Raw genomic sequence first — 22,194 nt, 5'->3', positions numbered from 1 at the left:
TCCGCCCACCTCGGCCTCCCAAAGTGCTGGGATTACAGGCGTAAGCCACCGCGCCTGGCCTGTAATAATATTAACAACAGCAAAAGATCATTTTGCAGGCCAGGCACGGTGGCTCACGCCTGTAATCCCAGGACCTTGGGAGGCTGAGGAGGGAGATTGGCTGGATCCCAGGAGCTCGAGACCAGCCTGGGCAACTGGGCGAAACCCATCTCTACCAAAAATTAGGCGGGCGTGGTGGCGCACGACTGTATTCCTAGCTACTCAGGAGGCTGAGGTGGGAGGATTGCTTGAGCCCCATTGGTCGACGCTGCAGTGAGCCGTGATCGCGCCACTGCACTCCAGCCTGGGTAACATAGGGAGACCCTGTTCCCGCCCCGCTAAAAAAAAAAATCATTTTGAAATTGCAACCTCCCATCTCCATCTGCAACAACTCCCCGTTCTCAGTTCAACTGATAGGAAACCTCTAGATATGGCTGTAGTACAAGAATGAAAAGAGGTACTCATTCATAAATCTGATCCATAGTGGTGGCATTTCCGGGAAAAATGTTCCATACCCCCACCATACCGGCGACCCTATTTGCACCTGGCTAACCAGGCAATGCGGAAAAGGAGCAGCGCCAGCGCTGTGGTGAGCGCGGCCCCGCCCAGCACGCTAGTGGGCGGGGAGAAATTGGCCACAGAGCAGTCTCCGGAAGCTCTGGCTACCCTGTTAACGTGTCCGGTGAGTGAGGCGCGTCGCAAAAGGTCGCGGCGGAACTTCCCTGCGCTTTTCAGACCATACGCTTTACGGTACTAGGCATTGCTGAGCTGGGAGATGTCGGCAGCGGGTTGGGAGGAACCGTGGGGTCCTCCCGGCGGCTTTGCGAAGCGGGTCCTGGTGACCGGCGGTGCTGGTTTCATGTAGGTAATGGCCAAGAAGTGGCTCCCCAGAAACCCCTACCTTTTCCCGCAGCTCTGCTTGCCCTAGGCAATTTGGGTCCAGCTTTGAGGGGTCCTTATTCTGATGGGAGGGTCCTAATGTACGACCTAGACCAGCTTTTCTCTCCCTGGCCTGCAAAGAAGTGGTTCCTTTGAAACTGTGACTTCTTTAAAACGCCTCTTCCAAACCTGTGTTACTCTCGCCCTTCTGTGGCCCGAGGTGCCCACCACGTCACTCCTTGAGTGCGTGCAAGTTACCCTAAGTTGCTCACCGACTGCTTCCCACCCCCATCCTAGAGCACCCCCACCCCACGATGGGCCCTGTACACATAGGCACCCCAAAAACGATTTGAGGATTATAATAGGACATCCAAACATTTACACATCCACTGTTGACACCCTTTTCTTCCTCAGACCCGCATTCGATCAGCAAGCCCTCTCTGCTTCCAAAGTATATCCTTACGGCGACCACTTCCCACCACTTTCCCCTTTCCACCCTAGCCCATGTTTACCGTCATCTTTTGCCTAGACTGCTCCTGTAGCCTCCTGGTTGGCCATAACCGCGTCCACGCATGTTCCTTTAAAGCCTGTTGCTCACATACAAGTCAGTGTTTCTTAATCAGGTCATGTTAGGAGCAGGATTTTACTTCAGTGGTTCCTGCCACACTTAGAATAAAGCCCAAACTCTGCCATATCTAGAAAACTCAAGTGCCCAAGCCCTACTTTTGCAACGTGATCTGCTTTTCTGTACCTGCCATGCTTCCCCTCTTACAGTTCTTGGAACACACCAAGACACACACTTCTATCTTGAGGGCTTTGCACTTGCTTCCCCTTTCGTTAGGCTGTTTGCATCACTCAATTCCGGTTTTTGTCCAGATATGACCTCCTCAGAGAGTTCTTACCTGACCGCCATATCTAAAATAGCCTCTTTCCCAACTAGCACACTTACCTCTACCTGCAATTATATTGCGGATTTGTGTCTGCTTGTTTATTGTTTGTATCCCCACTCTAAAATGCAAACATGATAAGGACAGAGACTACTGTTCACTCAGCACCTGGAAGAATGCCTGGCCCATTCTATGTAAGTCTTTAGTAATTGTGGAATGGATGAAGGCAAGAGTAATAAACAGGAAACTCTCCCATCCTCCCCTCAAGGAACTCTATGTCTAGTGGAAGAAAAGAGAATGTGAGGATTCCTGTTTATGGCCATTTGCACATTAAATCACCCCTTCTAATCTGACAAGTCACTTGGGGGACAGCATCAGGCTGGCAAGTTTCACTTAATAAGAAAGAGGACTATGGGCATGAAAGGGTAATACTTGTGTTAGAGTGCAGGTCCAAGAGGGGGGTGAGGTAGAAAGTGCTGTGAAAGGAATGCTGACTACAAACTCCAAGTTCATAATTTGGTCAAGGGCTGCCCTTTCCTGGGAGCCCAACATTTTAAGTATTTGTGGTAAATCTGGTAGATCATTTCACTGAGATATGCCTCTGATTCCTCTTTAGAGTCCTCTGAAGCTCAGGACCCACAGTGGATATCCAACTCAGGATGGTTTCAGCTGTTATTAGCCTGGGAATCCTGGGTTCAGTCTAGAACCCTCCTGAGGATTCTAGTTTAACATTACCAAAATCTTATACCAAGAAATAGCAATTGCAGAAGTTACTATTAAATATAGACAACTGACTATGCTCATAGTAATTTAATGTTTACATACTTATATCTGCAGTTCCTAAAAAGGCATGCTATAGGCATGTACAGTTGTGCTGACTGGCTCCCATTTATCGTTCCCTACACTTGTGCATGTATGTATGGCATCATTTGGTTAAACTGACTTTTTTCCCTGTACCCAGAACCAGTACATTCTCTCTTCTACATAGTCTAAATGGAATGTAAAAGTTTCGTTTATAGATACTGTTGAGAAGTTTGGTAAAAAGTTTGCATGTGTGTATATTTAGTGTAGTTATATTGTTTTCTGTTATCTTAGAAAAAATTAAAGTTATCTTTGAGTATTTTCCTAGTACTCAACATCTTAGGAAAATATTCAAGAGTTTAAAGATTTTTCACTAACAAGATATACTTTTTTTTAAAATAGTGCATCACATATGATTGTCTCTTTAGTGGAAGATTATCCAAACTATATGATCATAAATCTAGACAAGGTGAGTTTTATAAAAATGAGCTTCATGCACTGAAATTACATTTCAATTTATGTTTTTTAAAAGTACTAGAATCCTGTCATGCTGATATTTTAACTTTTTATTTAGTCATTTTAGCAATTTAGAGGCTCTATATTGTAATGTGCTTATGCTGTATTTAATCTTATATGTCAGTTTTTGAAACTTGCATTTCTTATGGTGGTCCACAAAGTAAAGTCTTTGTTTTGTTTTTTCAGTTGCTACTTTGTAAATGGACTTTTTGGATTTTCATTCAAAAAAAAACTATAAGAAAAATTTGTAAGGCAGTTTGGTGATTATAAGCCTTAATTGGATTTTTTTGTCTATTTTTTAATTGACATATCTTAGCTGTACTTGCTATGGGGCATATGGTGATGTTTTGATACATGTATACAATTTGTAATGATCAAATCAGGGTAATTGGGACATCCATCATAAGAATAACCCTTAACTCTTATGAAGCTTTGCCTGACTTGCTATTATGGACAGGAATTTTTTTCTATATCACCAATATACCAACAGTTTGAGGAATAGGTATAATAAATTCTATTATGTATAACACAGGTATAATTATTTTCAATCACTAATTCCTTTTCTGTAAGAAATAGTAAACTTTTCTAGCCACCAGTGGCTACAGGCAAATTTTGGCAGGAACATTTTTTTGTGTGTTTGTTTGAGATGGAGTCTTGTTCTGTCGCCAGGCTGGGTTGCAGTGACGCAATCTCAGCTCACTGCAACCTCCACCTCCCGGGTTCAAGCGATTCTCCTGCCTCAGCCTCCTGAGTAGCTGGGATTATAGGCACGCCACCAAGCCCAGCTAAATTTTGTATTTTTAGTAGAGATGGGGTTTCACCATGTTGGCCAGGATGGTCTCGATCTCTTGACCTTGTGATCCGCCTGCCTCAGTCTCCCAAAGTGCTGGGATTACAGGCATGAGCCACCACCCCCAGCCAGGAACATTTTTTAAAGTAGAGATTTATGAAAAGGTTTTTGTTTTGGTTTTTGGTACTTTGAAAAGGTAACAAAATTACTTGTGTTTTACTTTTAAGATATCAGAAACTTAAAATGTGTAAAAACAGGCCAGCATGGTGGCTCACGCCTGTAATCTCAGCACTTTGGGAGGCTGGGGCAGGCGGATCACGAGGTCAGGAGATCGAGACCATCCTGGCTAACACAGTGAAACCCTGCTTTTACTACAAAATACAAAAAATTAGCTGGGCTGTGGTGGCTGGTGCCGGTAGTCCCAGCTACTCCGGAGGCCGAGGCAGGAGAATGGCGTGAACCCGGAAGGCAGAGTTTGCGGTGAGCAGAAATTGCGCCACTTCACTCCAGCCTGGGCGACAGAGCGAGACTCAGTCTCAAAAAAAAACAAAGAGTGTAAAACCAGGGAACAAACACACTTTAAGAGGACATGCTCTTGTGTTATAACCATTAACATCTATAGTCTAAAATAAATTGGTATTTGATTGGAAAAGCTAATGTCACTTTTTGTATTGCCCCTTCTGTGCTCTCTTCTTTCAAGTTGGATTACTGTGCAAGCTTGAAGAATCTTGAAACCATTTCTAACAAACAGAACTACAAATTTATACAGGTATGAACATTTTCGTGTAATTGTACTGTGACTCTTTAGTCATGCAGGGATTATAGTATCTTTGTACTTTACAAACCTGTGTAATATGAGCTTGAAAGGAACACTAATTAAAGGCCTTTTAAAAGATCAGATAGTTAATTTCCAAAAGTACCATGTGCTCTAGAGGATACTACTTTTGATTGACAACACATACAAAGCTACATGTGATTTTTGGTACCTTAGCAGCTCTACCAGTAGCTGACTGAATTTACATGGTTTGTATTTTAGTTCCTCCCTAGTCTTTCCCTGTGAAGGTTGATTGACTCTGGAAGTCTCATTTTTAGACAAATCCAAAGTATAAACCACAGGACCAGTTCAATAATTTGCAAAGGGAAATGTTATTGTCAAATGAAACTATTTTACTTATGATATATTGTTTTTTATAGTTATGCTATAAACTCTCTTTTTAACTACAAAACTTAGAATATACTAACAACCATTTCATAATTCTGTATGAAAGTGTTTTCTTCAGCTATTGACAAATTGTCAAGAATTCATATTTTTAGAAGAATTAAATGTACATATAAACGTTAGAAGTACCATAATTTTACTTAATTGTGATAAAATGTGTTTTCAAAATATCATTCCAGTTGTTACACTATATTTTTTTGAGACAGAGTCTGGCTCTCTCGCCCAGGCTGGAGTGTAGTGGCATGATCTCGGCTCCCTGCGACCCCTGCCTCCTGGGTTCAAGCAATTCGCTTGCTTCAGCCTCCGTACTAGCTGGGATTACAGGCACCCGCTACCGTGCCTAGCTAATTTTCATATTTTTAGTAGAGACGAAGTTTCACCATGTTGGCCAGGCTGGTCTCAAACTCTGGACCTCAAGTGATCAGCCCATCTCAGCTTCCCAAAGTGCTGGGATTACAGGCGTGAGCCACTGCACCCTGCCTAAGATATATTTTAGTAATGGTTATCTCAAAGGTTTCTTTAAAAATGCTAAAAAAGTTTTCTCTTAATATAGTGGCCTTGGGTTGGCAAAAATGTTGTGGACAACACTAGCATGGTACTTAGTAGTTGTTGGTGCTCATTAAAATATTATTTGGAAAAATAATTTGAATTGAATATCTAATATCCTAAGATGCTGGAGAAATACATCATTGGTATACTTGTTTGAGCACTTAGTTGAATTTTCAAAACATTCTCTATTAAACAGGGAGGTGGGAGGTAGGGGGATGTTATAGTAAAAATGGTTATGAATAAGAGTGCTCAATGAAATCTAACCCTTTCATGTTTGCTTTTTCATATAGGGTGACATATGTGATTCTCATTTTGTGAAACTGCTTTTTGAAACAGAAAAAATAGATATAGTACTACATTTTGCTGCGCAAACACATGTAGGTAAGCATTGTTTTATGTTACAGTTATGATTGGCAGTTCTCTTCTGGCCCCCGCCCCCCTACCCCCACCTCCGTACTTAACAATACTTATATTTGAAAGAGGATATATCATACTGTACTAGAAAAACAAGACCACAGCCACTGTGTCATCAATAAACTCAACACTTTTTAGATACTTTTATTAGCATTGCAAGGCTATATTAGTGAAATATAACCTTGAATGCTGTCTGAAAACTTGAGTTGAACCAATTCAGGATAGTAAAAGGGAGCAATGGGGAGATGGGCTGTCAACTGTATTTTTTACGTTGTTTTTCTTAAATTTTGTTATGGTGTGCAGATGAACATTATATCATTTTGTGAATTTTAGATATTTTCTAATTGACAGTTTTATTATGAAATATATTTGAAAGTGTTTAGAAATACAGTTAAATAATGATAATGTGAGCACCCATGTATCTATCACCTGAACAAAAGGCAGAATGTTGCTGAATCCTCTTCACTAGTAAGTACTACTGCTGCCTATTACCAGATTTAAAGTTATAATTTCCTTTGCTTTTCTCTACACTTTTGCTGTTGTGTATATATATACATATATATGTATATATACATATATATGTATATATACATATATATATATAATGATGTAGTTTTTTTTGTTTTTTCAGAATCCGTGTAGATTCATCCATGGAGTCGGATATAGATATAGTTTGTTTTCAGTGTCATTCCAGTGTAAAAAATATATATGTATACACCATAGTTTACTTAATATACTTTATTCTTAATGGCCATTTGGGTTCTTTACACTTTGGAGCAACTTTGAACACTACTACCTTGAACATGTATCATGATACATAAATATACATTACCTTTGGCTATATAACTGAGATCATAAGATCTGCATATTTCATGTTGAGATAATGTCAAACCATGTTCCAAAGTAATTATACCAACTTCCACTCCTCTAGAAGTGTGTGACTTCCTGTTGCTCCAGATCTCACCAAAGCTTAGTTTTGTCAGTCTTTCCATTTTTGCCAATTTCAGTGCTGTGTAGTGGTGTCTCATGTTTCTAATTTGTATTTTCCCTGATTACTAATAAGATTAAGTACTTTTCATATGGCTTTTTGTAATTTGGATTTCTCCTTTGTGAAATGCTGTTGAAATCTTTTATCCCTTTTAAAATGGGATTGTTTACCTTTTTCTCATTGAAAGAGAAGTTTCAATAAGAAAAAATGGCAAGTAGAGTTTTTATATATTCAGGACACTAGTTCTTTGTCATTCTGTATGTTACAGATGCCTTCTACTCTGTATGGCCTATCTTCTCACTTTCTTTATAGTGTGTTTTGATGAACAGATGTTTTCAATGTCAGTGTAGTGAATGTGTGTTTTTTCCTTAATGCTTACTGCTTTTTCAGTTCTTAAATTCTCTCCTACGCCGAGGTCATGAAGATATATTTTTCTATATTATCTTTTCAAAGCTTTATAATTTTGTCTTTTACAATTAGATTTGTAATCCATCTGAAATTAATTCTTTTATAACACCAATTTCATGTTTTTCCATGTGAATACCAATTGTTCCTGTACCATTTATTGAAAAGTTTACCAGTTTCTACCCTCTGTCATATCAAGTTTATTTTTGTATCTGTCTCTTCATTTGTTTGTCTCTGCCTGTCTGATACGCACTATATTGACGATTACAATGATTTCATGTCTGTTAAAGCAAATCCTTCTACTTGGTTAATGATAAAAGCAGTTGTGCACTTCTACCAGCAATTTATGAGATATTTGCCAACACTTGCTGTGTCAGTTTTATGGTTTTATTTTTCCCTGATGAAGTTAAAAACCTTTTCATTTGTTTATTGGACTATTCTCCCTCTCTTTCTTATTAGTATATCCTCTTTGGAAAAATTTGTTTAAGTTTTGTGACCATTTCGTATTAGGTTGTCAGTGTTTTCCTTACAGATTTCATGTATTTTGGATTCAAGCCTTTTGTAGCTACATTCTTCTTCTTCTTCTTTTTTTTTTTTTTTGAGACTGAGTCTCATTCATTGCCCAGGCTGGAGTGCAATGGCACGATCTCGGCTTACTGCAACCTCTGCCTCCTGGATTCAAGCGATTCTCTTGCCTCAGCCTCCCAAGTAGCAGGGATTGTGCCACCACGCCCGGCTAATTTTGTATTTTTGGTAGAAATGGGGTTTCACCACATTGGCCAGGCTGGTCTCGAACTCCCAACCCTACTCAGGTGATCCACCCGCCTCAGCCTCCCAAAGTGCTGGGATTACAGACGTGAGCCACCACGCCCGGCCTTTTCCCATTTTTAATAGTGTCTTGTTAGTGAAAGTTGTCTTAATTTCAATGTGGGTTAATTTATCTGTACCTTTTTCTTTAGGGTTAGTGCTCTTTCTGTCTTGATTAAGAACTCGTTTCCCACCTCCAAGGTCATGGACATTGTCTTATAATTCTTTTCTTAAAAGTTACTGTTTTTCCTTTTACATTTAGATTTCTTCCCCATATCCATATCAGTTTGACTCAAAATCATTTATTGAAAAGACTTGACTCTTCCTCATTGTCTCTTTTGTCATGGGTCAAGTGTTTTTATATGTATACTTCTATTTCTCGGCTCTATTCAATTCCGTTGGTCTTTGTCTGTGCTTATACTATTATCACACCATCTTAATTACCGTAGCTTTATAATAATTCTTTATACCAGCAAAGCAAACCTCCCACCCTGTTGTTCCAAAAAACAGCATTTGACATTTGACATTGTTGTTCCAAAAAAACAATCTTTGACATTGTTGATCTTTTCTTATGCGTGTTTTGTTTTCTATATAATGAATTTCTGGTCTTACCTTTATTATTTCATTATTTGTGCTTTGTTTAGGCTTACTTTCTATTCTTTTTTCTAATCTTTGTGATATATTTAGCTTATTAATTTTCACCTTTTCTCTAATGTATACATTTTAGACTATGAATTTACTTCTAAATACTGCTTTATCTGAATCCCACAGATTTTCGTATGTATTTTTTCCTTATCTTTTATTCTGAAGAGTTTGATTTCTTGCTGGCTGCGGTGGCTAACACCTGTAATCCTAGCACTTTGAGAGGCCAAGGCAGGCGAATCACTGGAGCCCAGGAGTTCCAGACCAGCCTGGGCAACATGGCGAGACCCTGTCTCTACAAAAAATAATAATAAAAAATAAAGCCCGGCATGATGGTGTGTGCCTGTGGTCCCAGCTACTTGGGAGGCTGAGGTGAGAAGATCACTTGAGCCCAAGAGGTGGGGTTGCAGTGAGCTGAGATTGCACCCCTGCATTCCAGCCTGGGCAATAGAATGAGACCTTGTCTCAAAAAAAAAAAAAAAAGAAAAAAGATTTTGGTTTCTTCTTTAATCTATGGGTTACTTAGACTTGTATGTCTTAATTCCCAAACATGTATGGGTTTTCTTTTTCTTATTGAATTCTAGCTTAAATGTATATGATTAGATAACATACTCTATGATTGTAGTCCTTTATGCTACAACTTGCTTTTTGGCTCAGTATATGGTCACTTTCTGTAACTTGTATATGTATTTAAAAGAATGTTAATTTGCAAACATTGGGTTCATTGTTCTTTATACATCCACTAGGTTAAGTTGGTTAATGACGTCCTTTAAATCTCTTGTGTATTTCTGGTGAATTGAACCTTTTATCCTTATGAAGTGATCTGTTTTCCCTGGTGATGTGTACTGCTTTAAAATCTATTTTGTTTGACGTTAGTATAGCTGTGTTACTTCCTTTTTGGTTAGTATTTTCATGATACTTTTCCATCTTTTTATTTCTCTAGCTTTATGAGTTAGCTGCATGTCTTGTAAACAACGTGTATTTGGATTTTGATTTTTTTAAAACCCATCCTGACCATCCTTGATATTTACCCTCAGTGTTTAGTTTGTTGCTATATTTGGATTTATTCCTACCATCTTACTGTATGCTTTCTTTTCTCACCTGTTCTGTTTCCTTGGTTGCTGCTTACTTTTTTTTCAAAAAAAAGAATTCTTCCTTTGTAAAAAGTTGTTTATTTAAAAAAAATTATTGCTTGCTTTTTTAAAGGACTTGACTGAGGAATTTTTCTTATTCTCTTTTTCTCCCTCTACTAGTTTGGAAATTATGTGTTCTCTTGGTACTCTTGGAGTGGTTACCCTACAAATTACAGATGTATAATTAGCTTATCAAAGTGTAAAGTTCATCAAAACCTTTGTCCTCTTCCCATTTAATTTCCAACTCCATTTTTAGCTATTTTTAACTCTGTTTTTATCTGTTTTTTTGTTTTGTTTTGTTTTTTTAGGCGGAGTCTTGTTCTGTCACCCAGGCTGGAGCACAGTATTGTGATCTCAGCTCACTGCAACCTCTGCCTCCCAGGTTCAAGCAGTTCTGGTGCCTCAGCCTCCCAGGTAGCTGGGATTACAGGCATGTGCCACCACACCTGGCTTATTTTTTGTATTTTTAGTAGAGATGGGCTTTTGCCATATTGGCCAGACTGGTCTCAAAACTCCTGACCTCAGGTGATCCACCCACCTAGGCCTCCCAAAGTGCTGGGATTACCCACCATGTCCAGCCTGGAATTTTAAATTGATCTTATTTTTTTATTCCCACTAGATGTCATTATTACTACTTTATATAGTCAGTAGTCATTATATTAGGGGTTTACAAAATGATATTCTAATTATGTTTTTCTTCATTTATACCTGTAATATCTACATAAAAACAAGTTTTCCAGCCAGGCACGGTGGCTCATGCCTGTATTCCCAACACTTTGGGAGGCTGAGATGGGTGGATTACCTGAGGTCAGAAGTTCAAGACCAGCCTAGCCAACATGGTGAAACCCCGTCTCTAAAATACAAAAACATTAGCTGGGCGTGGTAGTGGGCACCTGTTACCCCAGCTGCTCGGGAGGCTGAGGCACAAGAATTGCTTGACCCTGGGAGGCAGAGTTTGCAGTGAACTGAGATTGTGCCACTACACTCCAGCCTGGGCAACAAAGAGAGAGAAAGAGAGAGAGAGAGAGAAAAAAAAAAAAAAAAGTTTTCCTTATAAATTATTTGCTTACCTTGATATTTAATTGTTATAGAAAAGCCAGGTTAAATACCTGATTATTTTTATTTATTTAGTAGATTTTACTATAATGATTTGGTTTCCAAGCATCCTCCTTTTTCTTTTTTCTTTTTTTTAGTATCATTATGAATTTGTAGATTTTAACACATTTGATTTTTTTTTTTGTTTTAACCACTTGCAGTTATTTTTCTTATTTATGTTCAAAATGACTCACCATTAGCCATTGAGAGGCTCTTCTAGTTGCTTCCTGAGTCCTTTTTGACATGACCTTAGCAGTCTTTGACAGCCATCTAACTTTCTGGTTTGATAGGATGTTTCAGTTTTATCTTCAATGTTTTTTCCCCGAAGATCTGGAATCAGCTCTTTGTCTCAGGAGCCGTTGTTCCTTTTGGTGGGAAATGGTGTTTAGAGGCCACAATCTGGGCCCTGGGAGTGCTTATTAACTGATTGGACATTGTTTCAAGGCTTTTTCAGTTAACAAAACTAGGGAATATTATTCGCCTATTTACTTAAGATTAAATGTGACATGGGTTTATACTGAAATGTCCAATTCAGATTCAGAGTTTTTGTTTAAGTTCGTCAGTCTTTCATTTATATCATCTTTTCCTTACCTTGAACACCTTGGTTCTCAACAGCACCACCCTAATTACTCATTTACTTTATTCCAGAACACACAATGAGTCCACATTTCTTCTTTTAAGGACACCAGGTAGATTGGATTAGGACCCATCCTAAAGACCTGATTTTCACTTAATCACCTCCTTAAGAGCCCTATCTCCAAATATAGTCACATTCTGAGGTTCTGGGGGAAGGGGTTGGGCCTTAAGATGAATTACGGGGAGAACACAGTTTAGCCCATAACTCTGGACTAGAGGGAAATGCCTATGTAATTTGACTGGATATTTCCAAGTTTGCTTCCTTAGGGATTGTAAACATTTTACATCGTCATTGTCAGTGTATAAAGTATCTTTCGCCTAACAGCCTCAACAACTAAGTGATTTGTCAAATTTTTGAATTTTTGCCAGTCTGATAAGAAGTGGTATCTCTGAGTTTTTAATTTGGGTTTTTTTAATTGTATGTGAGGTTGATCATCATAATCTTAAGGACCCATTTGTATTTCTTCATCTAAACTGTTTATGTCTCCTACCTGTTTTACTGTAGGATTGTCCTTATTTATTTAAAGTTCTTTATAAGTTGACGATACTTAACCATTTATCTCTGTAATTTCACATGGTTTTTCCCAGTTTGTCATTTTTGTCTTTTTAATTTGTTTTTAGTTTTTTAACCATGCAATATTTTTATATGGTCAACTTTATCCGTCTCTTCCATTATTGCTTCTGGATTGTGATTCATCATTAAGGAAGTTCCTTCCATTTCCTGGTTATAGAGGTTCAGTTCTTTTAAGGTGAATTTATTTTTAAATAACTCATTCAACATTTATTGCTTTCAGCAGTAACAGATTGATCTTAAAAAGCCTAGCCCTGTAATTCATAATTTTTTAAATTTAAGAACATTTTAAATTTCGGTGTATTATTTTTAAATTTTCTTCCTTATAGAATAAAAAACTTTCCTGCAAATTTAACACTGATAGTTTTCTGGGTTCCAAGAATTTGCATGCACTATGTAATTTAGGTTTAAAGAAATCATAAATATCACTGCCTGTGTATGTTATTACTATAACTGTTGCAGCTGTGGTAAATGAAGAGCCGTGAATAGTACCCTCCTTAAACCTGAGTCCAACATTTGACATTTGTTTTATCCGTTGGGTAGTCTTGTTTTAGCTTTCCACTCTTTTTTTTTTTTAGATCTTTCATTCGTACGTGCCTTTGAGTTTACCTATGTTAATGTTTATGGCACTCACGTTTTGGTAAGTGCTGCTCATGAAGCCAGAGTGGAGAAGTTTATTTACGTCAGCACAGATGAAGTATATGGTGGCAGTCTTGATAAGGTGAGCTTAGAAAATGTATATTTTATCTACTTAACCATGTACCATGATACAGTTTTATTAAACCTACACTGGGCTTTTTTCATCCTCAAATTATATATACTTGTAGTACTCTTCAAAGTGTTTTAGGATTCTGTAGAGGGACAGAACTGATAGAATAGACAGATATATAAAGGGGTATTTATTAAGTATTAACTCACATGATCACAAGGTCCCACAACAGGCCATCTGCAAGCTGAGGAGCAAGAAGAGCCAGTCTGAGTCCCACAATTGAAGAACTTGGAGTCAGATGTTCGAGGGCAGGAAGCATCCGGCATGGGAGAAAGATGTAGGCTGGGAGGCTAGGCCAGGGTAGTCGATTCATGTTTTTCTGTCTGCTTTATATTCTAGCCACACTGGCAGCTGCTTAGATGGTGCCCACTCAGATTGAGGGTGGCTCTGCCTTTCCCAGCCCAGTAACTCAAATGTTAATCTCCCTTGACAACACCCTCACAGACACACCTAGGATTAATACTTTGTATCCCTCAATCCAATCAAGTTGACAGTGTTAACCATCACAGAATGTTATTGCATTGTCTCCTCTGTTCAGATCAAGTGATACTGCCCCAAATGGGGAACAACAGCCTAGTCTTGGTAGAGACTTATTTATTTATTTTTTCATGCCCCAGAAATCTCTTTAGGTAGATTTATTTGTAATTTTGCAAGAGAATTGCAGATCTCACCTTTTTGTCCCACTCTTACACATATGATGAATGTCATTCCGTGGACCAAAGCATAAGTTACACTGCAGCATACTACCTGTTCATCTTTCCCTTTCAGTCATATCTTTCCCTTTCAGTCAGATTGGAATGTCAAGGAGACAGTGTAAAATTCTTGTAAAAACCAAAATCTTTTTTTTTTTTTTTTTTTGAGATGGGAGTTGCGCTCTTGTTGCCTAGGCTGGAGTGCAATGGTCCAATCTTGGCTCACCACAACCTCCACCTCCCGGGTTCAAGTGATTCTCCTGCCTCAGCCTCCCAAGTAGCTGGGATTACAGGCATGCGCCACCATGCTTGGCTAATTTTGTATTTTTAGTAGAGATGGGGTTTCTCTATGTTGGTCAGGCTGATCTCGAACTCCCGACTTCAGGTGCTCCACCTGCCTCGGCCTCCCAAAGTGTTGGGATTATTGATGTGAGCCACTGTGTCCAGCCTTAGAATCTATTTTTTAAAATAAATCATGCATAAATAATGTACTTTTTATGCAAAGGAAACTCCATTGTCCAATCTATAATCTTTATAGTTGGTGTCTGCAGTGACCTCATTTTGTTTATTATTTATGAATTTACTTATTTTACCAAGACACATACACAGTGAAAATCAAATAGTCCAGAAAGACTGACAGTGAGAAAAAGTAGACCTTGACCACTTCTCAGTTCTCAATTCTGCTTCCAAGAAGTAACTGTTTTTCAATTCTCTGCAGTTGTTATCAGATAAACTTCTTTGTTCATGCACCCTGCCACCCTACATCAGATCCGACACAGTAACCAGAGTGATTTTTAAAATGTAAGTCAGACCTGGCCTTAGTCTGCTGAAAAATCAGTCATTGTTTTACGGTGGCCTTCAAGGTTTTGGCCTTCCTCAAGCTCTCTGACCTCCTCTCCCATGGTCTCTTCCCTCATATCAACCTTCCTGCAATTCCTTTGGACACGCTTCTGTCTCAGGGCCCTTGCCGCTCCCTCTCTCTGCTATATAGGATTGTTGTGCACATTAAAGAAGTTACTACATGTCCTTGGGAAAACACCAGGCACATAGGATTTAAGAAGTGGCTTTTAAAATTTGGTGATTGACATTTCAAGTTTTAACGTATGCTTTGATTTTTATACTTAAAATATGCATAATTTTTTAAATATGTATTTTTAAAATTAGGAATTCGATGAATCTTCACCCAAACAACCTACAAATCCTTACGCATCATCTAAAGCAGCTGCTGAATGTTTTGTACAGTCTTACTGGGAACGATATAAGGTAAGACCTGATTGCAGAAACTCTTGAAACATTTTCCTTTGGACTTAAGTGTTAAAACTCCAAGTGGGCTTTTTTTTTCCTAAAGATTTTTAAGTTTTCTATTTATTCTTCGGAGATAGTCTCGATCTGACACTCAGGCTGGTCTCGAACTCCTGACCTCAAGTGATCCGCCCACCTCGGCCTCCCAGAGTGCTAGGATTACAGGTGTGAGCCACGCCCAGCCCAAGTCAGCTTTTAGCAGCGTGCTTAGAGTAGAAGGCATAGATTGAGAAAATTTACATATTACGGAATTTTAAAAACTAATTTCCTCTATTGTGTGGACAAAATCAGACCGACTTCTTATTCAGTTCATCATTAAAGGAATAACTTGAATATACATTGTTTTTCTATTTCGGTAATAGGTAGAGTGTTACAGCTAGAGTCAGAATGAGGTTGGAGTCCTATGAGTGGAGGAAGACAGAGGGAGGACAGATCCCCTTTCTGCCGTGTGCTTCTCTCTGCATGATTTGGCTTTCGTGGCTCCTCATGAATGGGAAGTAGAGTTGCCCCTGGTGGCTCTGACAGTGTCAGTATGGGAGCCTTACCCCATATGAATCCTCACCTTGAATCTCCTACATTTGGCTTCCCACTGCTCTTGGTGAGTTTTTAGGGTGTGGGTCAGAGAGGCAAGCCTTGGAATTCCTAAAGATTCTCTCACAATTTGGATTCTGGTGGCATCAGTCCTTTTCACTTTCATAGTAGCTCTTTTTATTTGTAGGGGTTGGTACAATGAAGAGAGCCAATTTAGAGTCCTCGAATTGGTCTTTAAAATAATCAGCTGGAAAGTTCTTCAGTGTTTTGCTATCAGTCAGACTCATAAACCTGTGCCATCTGTGTTCATCTTCTTGTACTAATAAAAGAATGTTCCTCTCCTTTTTTTTGGAACCTCTGCCTTTATCTGAATCCTGTTCTCTCCTTTCTAGAAACCTTACGTTAGAAAAAAATCTCTTCCCTTTGACCTTAAGGTGTGTAGAATTATTTAGGCAATGGTGCCCATATTTTGAAATTCTGCTCGTCTTTAAAATAATCATCATTATTAGACCTTTTCAAAAGCCTTAATGTTGAATATTCTTTTAAGTTTCCAGTTGTTATCACAAGAAGCAGTAATGTTTATGGACCACATCAATATCCAGAAAAGGTAAACTTTACTTCTTAATTCATGGTGTTTTCCAGTGATTGTAACTTCTCATTATTTGAAATAACCTCTTTTCAGTTATTTGTCAAAATAATATGTTGTAAATTTTACATAATTTTATATGCTGTATAACACCACTTGCAGATTCCTTCAGACTTAGAGATTGAAGATGAGTTTTAAGTCTCAAGCTGGCTGACACTCACCAGCTGGCTTCACCACTTGGCAGAGATTTTGAAGAATCCAATGAGAATGATATATGTGAAAATACCTTGTACTTTTAAAGACTTTAAAGCATTTAGTATACTTCTACCACTACTGACATGCTGTAGTTGACTCCTTGTTTGCAGTCAGACCAGTATGTCAGGGTATACAGAAAGTCAAAAGCTAGCTAGCTAGTGATGCAAGAAGCTTGTATACATTAACTGTCTTAGTGTCAACTGGCTAACTGTGCCTCAACTTATCTTTATGGTGTAGGCATGACTTCCAGAAAGTACTACAAGTAATGAATAAAAAAATTTAGAGGCTGAAAATGCCTGTGCGGTTGGTTCTGTATCGTCAAGTCTGATTTTACATAACTTTGGCCACTCGGCCTAAATTTGGAGACTGGGTTTTTCTTTTTTCTTTTCTTTTTGTTTCTTTTTTTTTGAGAGGGAGTCTCTCTCTGTCGCCCAGGCTGGAGTGCAGTGGCGTGATCTCGGTTCACTGCAAGCTCCGCCTCCCGGGTTCATGCCATTCTCCTGCCTCAGCCTCCCAAGTAGCTGGGACTACAGGCGCCCGCCGCCATGCCCAGCTAAGTTTTTGTATTTTTAGTAGAGACGGGGTTTCACTGTGTTAGCCAGGATGGTCTCAATCTCCTGACCCCGTGATCCGCATGCCTCCGCCTCCCAAAGTGCTGGGATTACAGGCATGAGCCACCGCGCCTGGCTGGGTTTTCTTGCTTCCCATCTGGTTGCATTGATCTGTTTGCCCAAAGGAAAGGGCCATGTCATGACCTGCAGGTATTAATATTTACTTTGCTTAATATAAGTTTTCTTTGAATCCAAGAGCACTGGAATTTACTTTCTATAAATTCCTCAAGCACTTAGTGCATAGGTGCTATATGTAATCCAATAAGTAAGATACAAATGTCTGCCTTTATGAAGTCAGCACAAAGGTGAGCCTTATGTTGAGACCAACTGTCTGATGAAGACTCTTTCTGCATTTTTCCACTGTTTAGATCATTTTATCTTCAAGTAACCTTTCTTCATGAAATAGCAAACTAAGAGTTCTTTTACTTATCAAATATTATAGTAGGTTTTACAATGAACTGATGAAAAGAATTAGAAGCAATCCCTATGCATATTTCTTAATAATCTTTTAATCTTGGTATGAGTTCAGATTCTTACTAATGAGTAAATTTCCAGTCTGAAATGATATTTAAATATTCTTTTAGGTTATTCCAAAATTTATATCTTTGCTACAGCACAACAGGAAATGGTATGTTATTGCCTTTTTACCCATATGCTTTTCTGGTATGTTAGAGTATTTGGTGACACTTTCTTGAATATCATAAAGTCTTAAAGGCCACAAAATTTAATGTCCCACCAAATTTAAGAATCATTTCTCCAGTGTAATAGTTTTTAAAATAATCTGTATCTTATTTTTGTAATTTACTTGAGATAATTTCAAATCTTAATAACCTATCATAGAACTTTGAATTATAGCATTAACATTTGAAATCTATTTTTATATAATTTTACTTTCTCAAAGAACTTATTTAATTCATAGAACTGTAGATATTTCTTTAAAATGAACTTATGGTATAAAATTGAATACACATTTCACAGGGGTCACTAATATGTTTGTCACTTTCCTACTAAGTACCCTCAGAAGGTTTGGAAATTATTTAAGAAATATGAACAAAATTTAGAAAAGCTATGAGAATTTGTATTTTCAGTAAAAGATTCTGGGATCCCCATGGGAAATGGCTTCTCTGGAGTTGTAGTACCCAGTCAATGCTTTAGGAAACTTTACCTTTTTACACTTCATGATTTCACTTCATTTAATCTCTTTAGTTGCATTCATGGGTCAGGGCTTCAAACAAGAAACTTCCTTTATGCTACTGATGTTGTAGAAGCATTTCTCACTGTCCTCAAAAAAGGGAAACCAGGTGAAATTTATAACATCGGAACCAATTTTGAAATGTCAGTTGTCCAGCTTGCCAAAGAACTAATACAACTGGTATGTATCTATTTTAAAAGGGTGGTATTTTCAAAATTGTTAGTGGCAGTAACCATTAATTTAGTCAAAATCAGAAGCTTACAGTTTACTTAATTTAAAAGTAAGCAAGTAGAAAATGAAATGGATTATGTGTACCATATGTGTCTTAATTTAAGTTTTATCACCTATTTAGTAACAGCTTTTCAGGAAAAAATAATTCGTTAAATGTACTGTCCCTAATTGTAAGACATAACTCATTTTCAGAAATATAAAATTGTGTCTTAAAATAAGTAACAGTGACATATAAAATAATTATATCAGTAGTTATGAATATCCATATATATTAGGGGACATCAATTATAAATTCATTTAATAGAAAGAAGGGACTGAATAATAACCAAAATCCAATGTGTATATCTGAGCTTCAGATGGAATTTAGTATATAGACAGTGTTACTAAAATGATGTTCATTTTAGCTGTCTTCCCCGCTATAATCAGCCATTAAATACCATTGTTATTCTCTGATCTCATTTTATAATTTACTCAAAAGCCTTCTCCATTTTAACAGATCAAAGAGACCAATTCAGAGTCCGAAATGGAAAATTGGGTTGATTATGTTAATGATAGGTGAGTAACAAGTTAAAACATTGGGGAAAGGTTGTGAAATCTTAGGTACCTTTAAAATTATAAAATATGTGGACTTGACCAATAACTAGTTTATCTCTTTTGAATTTTCTGGTAAAACATTTTTTTTCATAATCATAAGTACCATACAGATTAAGTATAGCATTATTACTTACTAGCTATGTGACTTAAAAAATTATTGACCCTTTCCAAGTCTGAGGTTTCAAACCTCCAGTGTGAACTAGGGATAATAACATCTCTCTCTCTTTTTTTTTTTTTTTTGAGACGGAGTCTCACTGTGTCGCCAGGCTGTACTGCAGTGGTGCAATCTTGGCTCACTGCAACCCACAGCCTGGCATATGAGTCCTAATAAGGTTTTGTGTATTTGTTTATTCATTCATTGAACATTTGTTGAGTTTTTTTATGTGTCAGGTATTTCACTTATAGCTAGATCGTGGCTGAAACAGGAAGATGAGACACAGAGAAGGTTAGGCACCTGGCATTATGGATGACTTTTTTTTTTTTTAAATATATACTTGATTTTACAAACTTCCTGCAGAAAACCTATTGGGAATTTTTTGTCAAGAGAAAAGTTGGGTTGTGGTGCATAAACATATATCTCCTAGTATCTACATTTGTAAATATATATCTACAATATCATTTTAAATCTGTTTTGTTTTCCAAGACCTACTAATGACATGAGATATCCAATGAAGTCAGAAAAAATACATGGCTTGGGATGGAGACCTAAAGTGCCTTGGAAAGAAGGAATAAAGAAAACAAGTAAGTTATCAATTAATCATTTTGGGGTCAAGTCAGGAAAATTTAAAGGAAAAATAACTTATTTCCAGAACATTATACAAACCAGTGGAATATTGTGTTGAATCATTTGTAGTTTTCAGATTGCCACATTTCATATATTTCTGGTAATAGTCCTGTGTTTCCTAAGCATCTTGAATTTTATAAACCAACTTCTGATCAATCTTCCCATATCTCGTTAGCATTAATCAAACACCTGTATTATTTATTCTGAGGTACATATTTTTTCACTTTCTTCACACTCCTAAAAGGTATGTCTTTTTATAATCACTAGTGTCTTATATTTATTATTGTAGCTTTTTTCTTTTTTACATGTATGTAAAATAATGATCCGTCAGTGGCATCTTAGAGTTGGTGAAATAGAGCTGCAGTCTTTTTTGTATCTTGAGGCTTTTTATATTGAAACCAATAAAGGTAATACATTTAGTATGTGCAGAAAAATCTATTAAAATAAGTGCTTATAAAGTCTGTGTATATATATTAAAGCTCTGTTTAGAAATGTATTCAGAAGAAAATCTCTACCCAGATGTAAAAAAAAAAAAAAAGTTTTGATTCAGAGCTTGAAATACAAAATACTTAAGTCAAATATTAAAAAACAAAAAATAATTTAAAACTATCAGGTTTCTTTAAACTAAAAAAGCTTTTACTGATAGTATAGCAATATAAAATAATTTAACATATTACTAGAAGAAAGGTGCTGGGCATAGTGGCTCACATCTGTAATCCCAGCACTTTGGAGACCAAAGTGGGAGGATCACTTGAGGCCAGGAGTTCAAGACCAGCCTGGGAAATATAGCACGACCCTATCTCTACAAAAAGTAAAAAAAAATCAGCAGGACATGGTGGCACATGTCTATAGTCTTAGCAATTTAGGAAGGTGAGGTAGGTGGATCTCTTGAGCCCAGGAGTTTGGGCCTATAGTGAGCTATGATCACACCACTACACTCTAGCCTGGGTGACAACGAGACCCCATTCTCTTAAAAAAAAAAAAGCAAGGAAGTTCACATCAACTCATTGTGACTCTGATGCAGTGTTATCATATTTATATGACCAAACACTGTATTATACTTTTTTATATAAAATAATCTTAAAATCAGAGCAGATGACTTATTTCCAACACCCCAAATTCCTTAAAATCAGAATGTCTTAAATATTTATACCAACAAGTTCAGTATTGAATGACTTTTGAAGTTAAAAAGAAAAAAAATCATTGATTTTTAATTATAAATTTTTTAGGTGATTTAAATGTCTTCTGATTGACTTAATTGTTAAGTTCAAAATCAAATTGTTTATATCATTAGGCAGCCCTTGTCTGCTGCTTAGCTGATGGGCAAGACTTAGCTAGCAGGAACTCAGTAAATGTTGGTTAACTGATGTTTAGTTTTTTTCTTTTTTTGTCTTTTGTTTTTTCCTATTAGTTGAATGGTACAGAGAGAATTTTCACAACTGGAAGAATGCAGAAAAGGCATTAGAACCCTTTCCGGTATAATCACCATTTATATAGTCAAGACAGTTGTCAAAGAAAAAAATTATCCTACCTCTACAAGTGGTATGAAATTAAGTGACCAAATGAAGTGCTCTCTTTTCACTTGAAATTAGATTCATGACTTTTTGTATAATATTCAAATGCAGAATGCCTCAATCTTTGGGAGAGTTTCAGTACTGGCATAGAATTTAAATGTCAAAATTCTTTCTGAAACCCTTTCTCCTGGAAACTAGGAAATAATAGGGGTAGAAGACTCCCCACGGGTAGCCAGGAAGAAGTCTCCTGGTTCTGACAACCATGAGGGGTAATGGTGCTAGGCAGATGGCAACCTTCACTGGTTTTGAACTCAGTCAGCTTCCCAGCCTTTCCCAGTGTCTAAGAAAGTCTCTGAAATGTTCGTTTTTAGGCAATATAGGATGAGTCTTATGTCCTAATTCACCTTTTCTTTTTTTACGATCTGATATACTATCATTGCCTTAGTAATGGAACAAAATAAAAGCATATCTAGCACTTTTTAACTTTTGATAATTTTGTAAAATTGATTACGTTGAATGCTTTTTAAGAGAAGATGTAAAGTTTTTATATTTTCACAATTAACCTATGTAAAACCTTGTATCAGAAATTTATCATGTATTTACTGTTTAAAATGATTTTATTTATAAAATTGTCAATATCTTAATATATTTAATGTAGAATATTGCTTTTTAAAATAATGTTTTTATTTTGCTGTAGAAAAATTTAAAAAAAATTTGATTATGTATTTTTAATATTTCTTTGCCCTAAAGACTTTAAGATGA

The 22,194-nt window shown here is 37.2% G+C and overlaps 1 protein-coding gene across 2 annotated transcripts; it reads left to right on the top strand.

Annotated features, from left to right (window-relative positions):
* Nucleotides 1-774: 774 nt before the first annotated feature.
* TGDS (TDP-glucose 4,6-dehydratase) lies at nucleotides 775-22,154 on the top strand. Of its 2 annotated transcripts, none has more exons than XM_007960689.3 (12): nucleotides 775-900; nucleotides 3,009-3,075; nucleotides 4,613-4,681; nucleotides 5,971-6,061; nucleotides 12,950-13,092; nucleotides 14,997-15,095; nucleotides 16,213-16,272; nucleotides 17,702-17,745; nucleotides 18,324-18,489; nucleotides 19,037-19,095; nucleotides 19,778-19,875; nucleotides 21,330-22,154. In XM_007960689.3, the coding sequence occupies exons 1-12, from the start codon at nucleotides 815-817 to the stop codon at nucleotides 21,398-21,400; spliced, it is 1,053 nt and encodes a 350-aa protein (XP_007958880.1). In that variant the 5' UTR covers nucleotides 775-814; the 3' UTR covers nucleotides 21,401-22,154. The 2 variants fall into 2 exon arrangements, with proteins under 2 accessions (XP_007958880.1, XP_007958881.3); XM_007960690.3 differs by having other exon boundaries at nucleotides 802-904.
* Nucleotides 22,155-22,194: the final 40 nt, after the last annotated feature.

The sequence above is a fragment of the Chlorocebus sabaeus genome, chromosome 3 (genome assembly GCF_047675955.1).
Source record: "Chlorocebus sabaeus isolate Y175 chromosome 3, mChlSab1.0.hap1, whole genome shotgun sequence".
NCBI classification, from domain to species: domain Eukaryota; kingdom Metazoa; phylum Chordata; class Mammalia; order Primates; family Cercopithecidae; genus Chlorocebus; species Chlorocebus sabaeus.
Note: the sequence above shows the minus strand (reverse complement) of the source record. Positions and strands in the feature narration are given on the sequence as shown.

Bases quoted from the DNA above. Each gene is read 5' to 3' on its own strand.
- TGDS (XM_007960689.3), top strand. From the start codon at position 815: ATGTCGGCAGCGGGTTGGGAGGAACCGTGGGGTCCTCCCGGCGGCTTT. The intron at 17,746-18,323 runs GTATGTTATTGC...TAATCTCTTTAG, and splicing joins CTACAGCACAACAGGAAATG to TTGCATTCATGGGTCAGGGC. The intron at 19,876-21,329 runs GTAAGTTATCAA...TTTTCCTATTAG, and splicing joins AGAAGGAATAAAGAAAACAA to TTGAATGGTACAGAGAGAAT.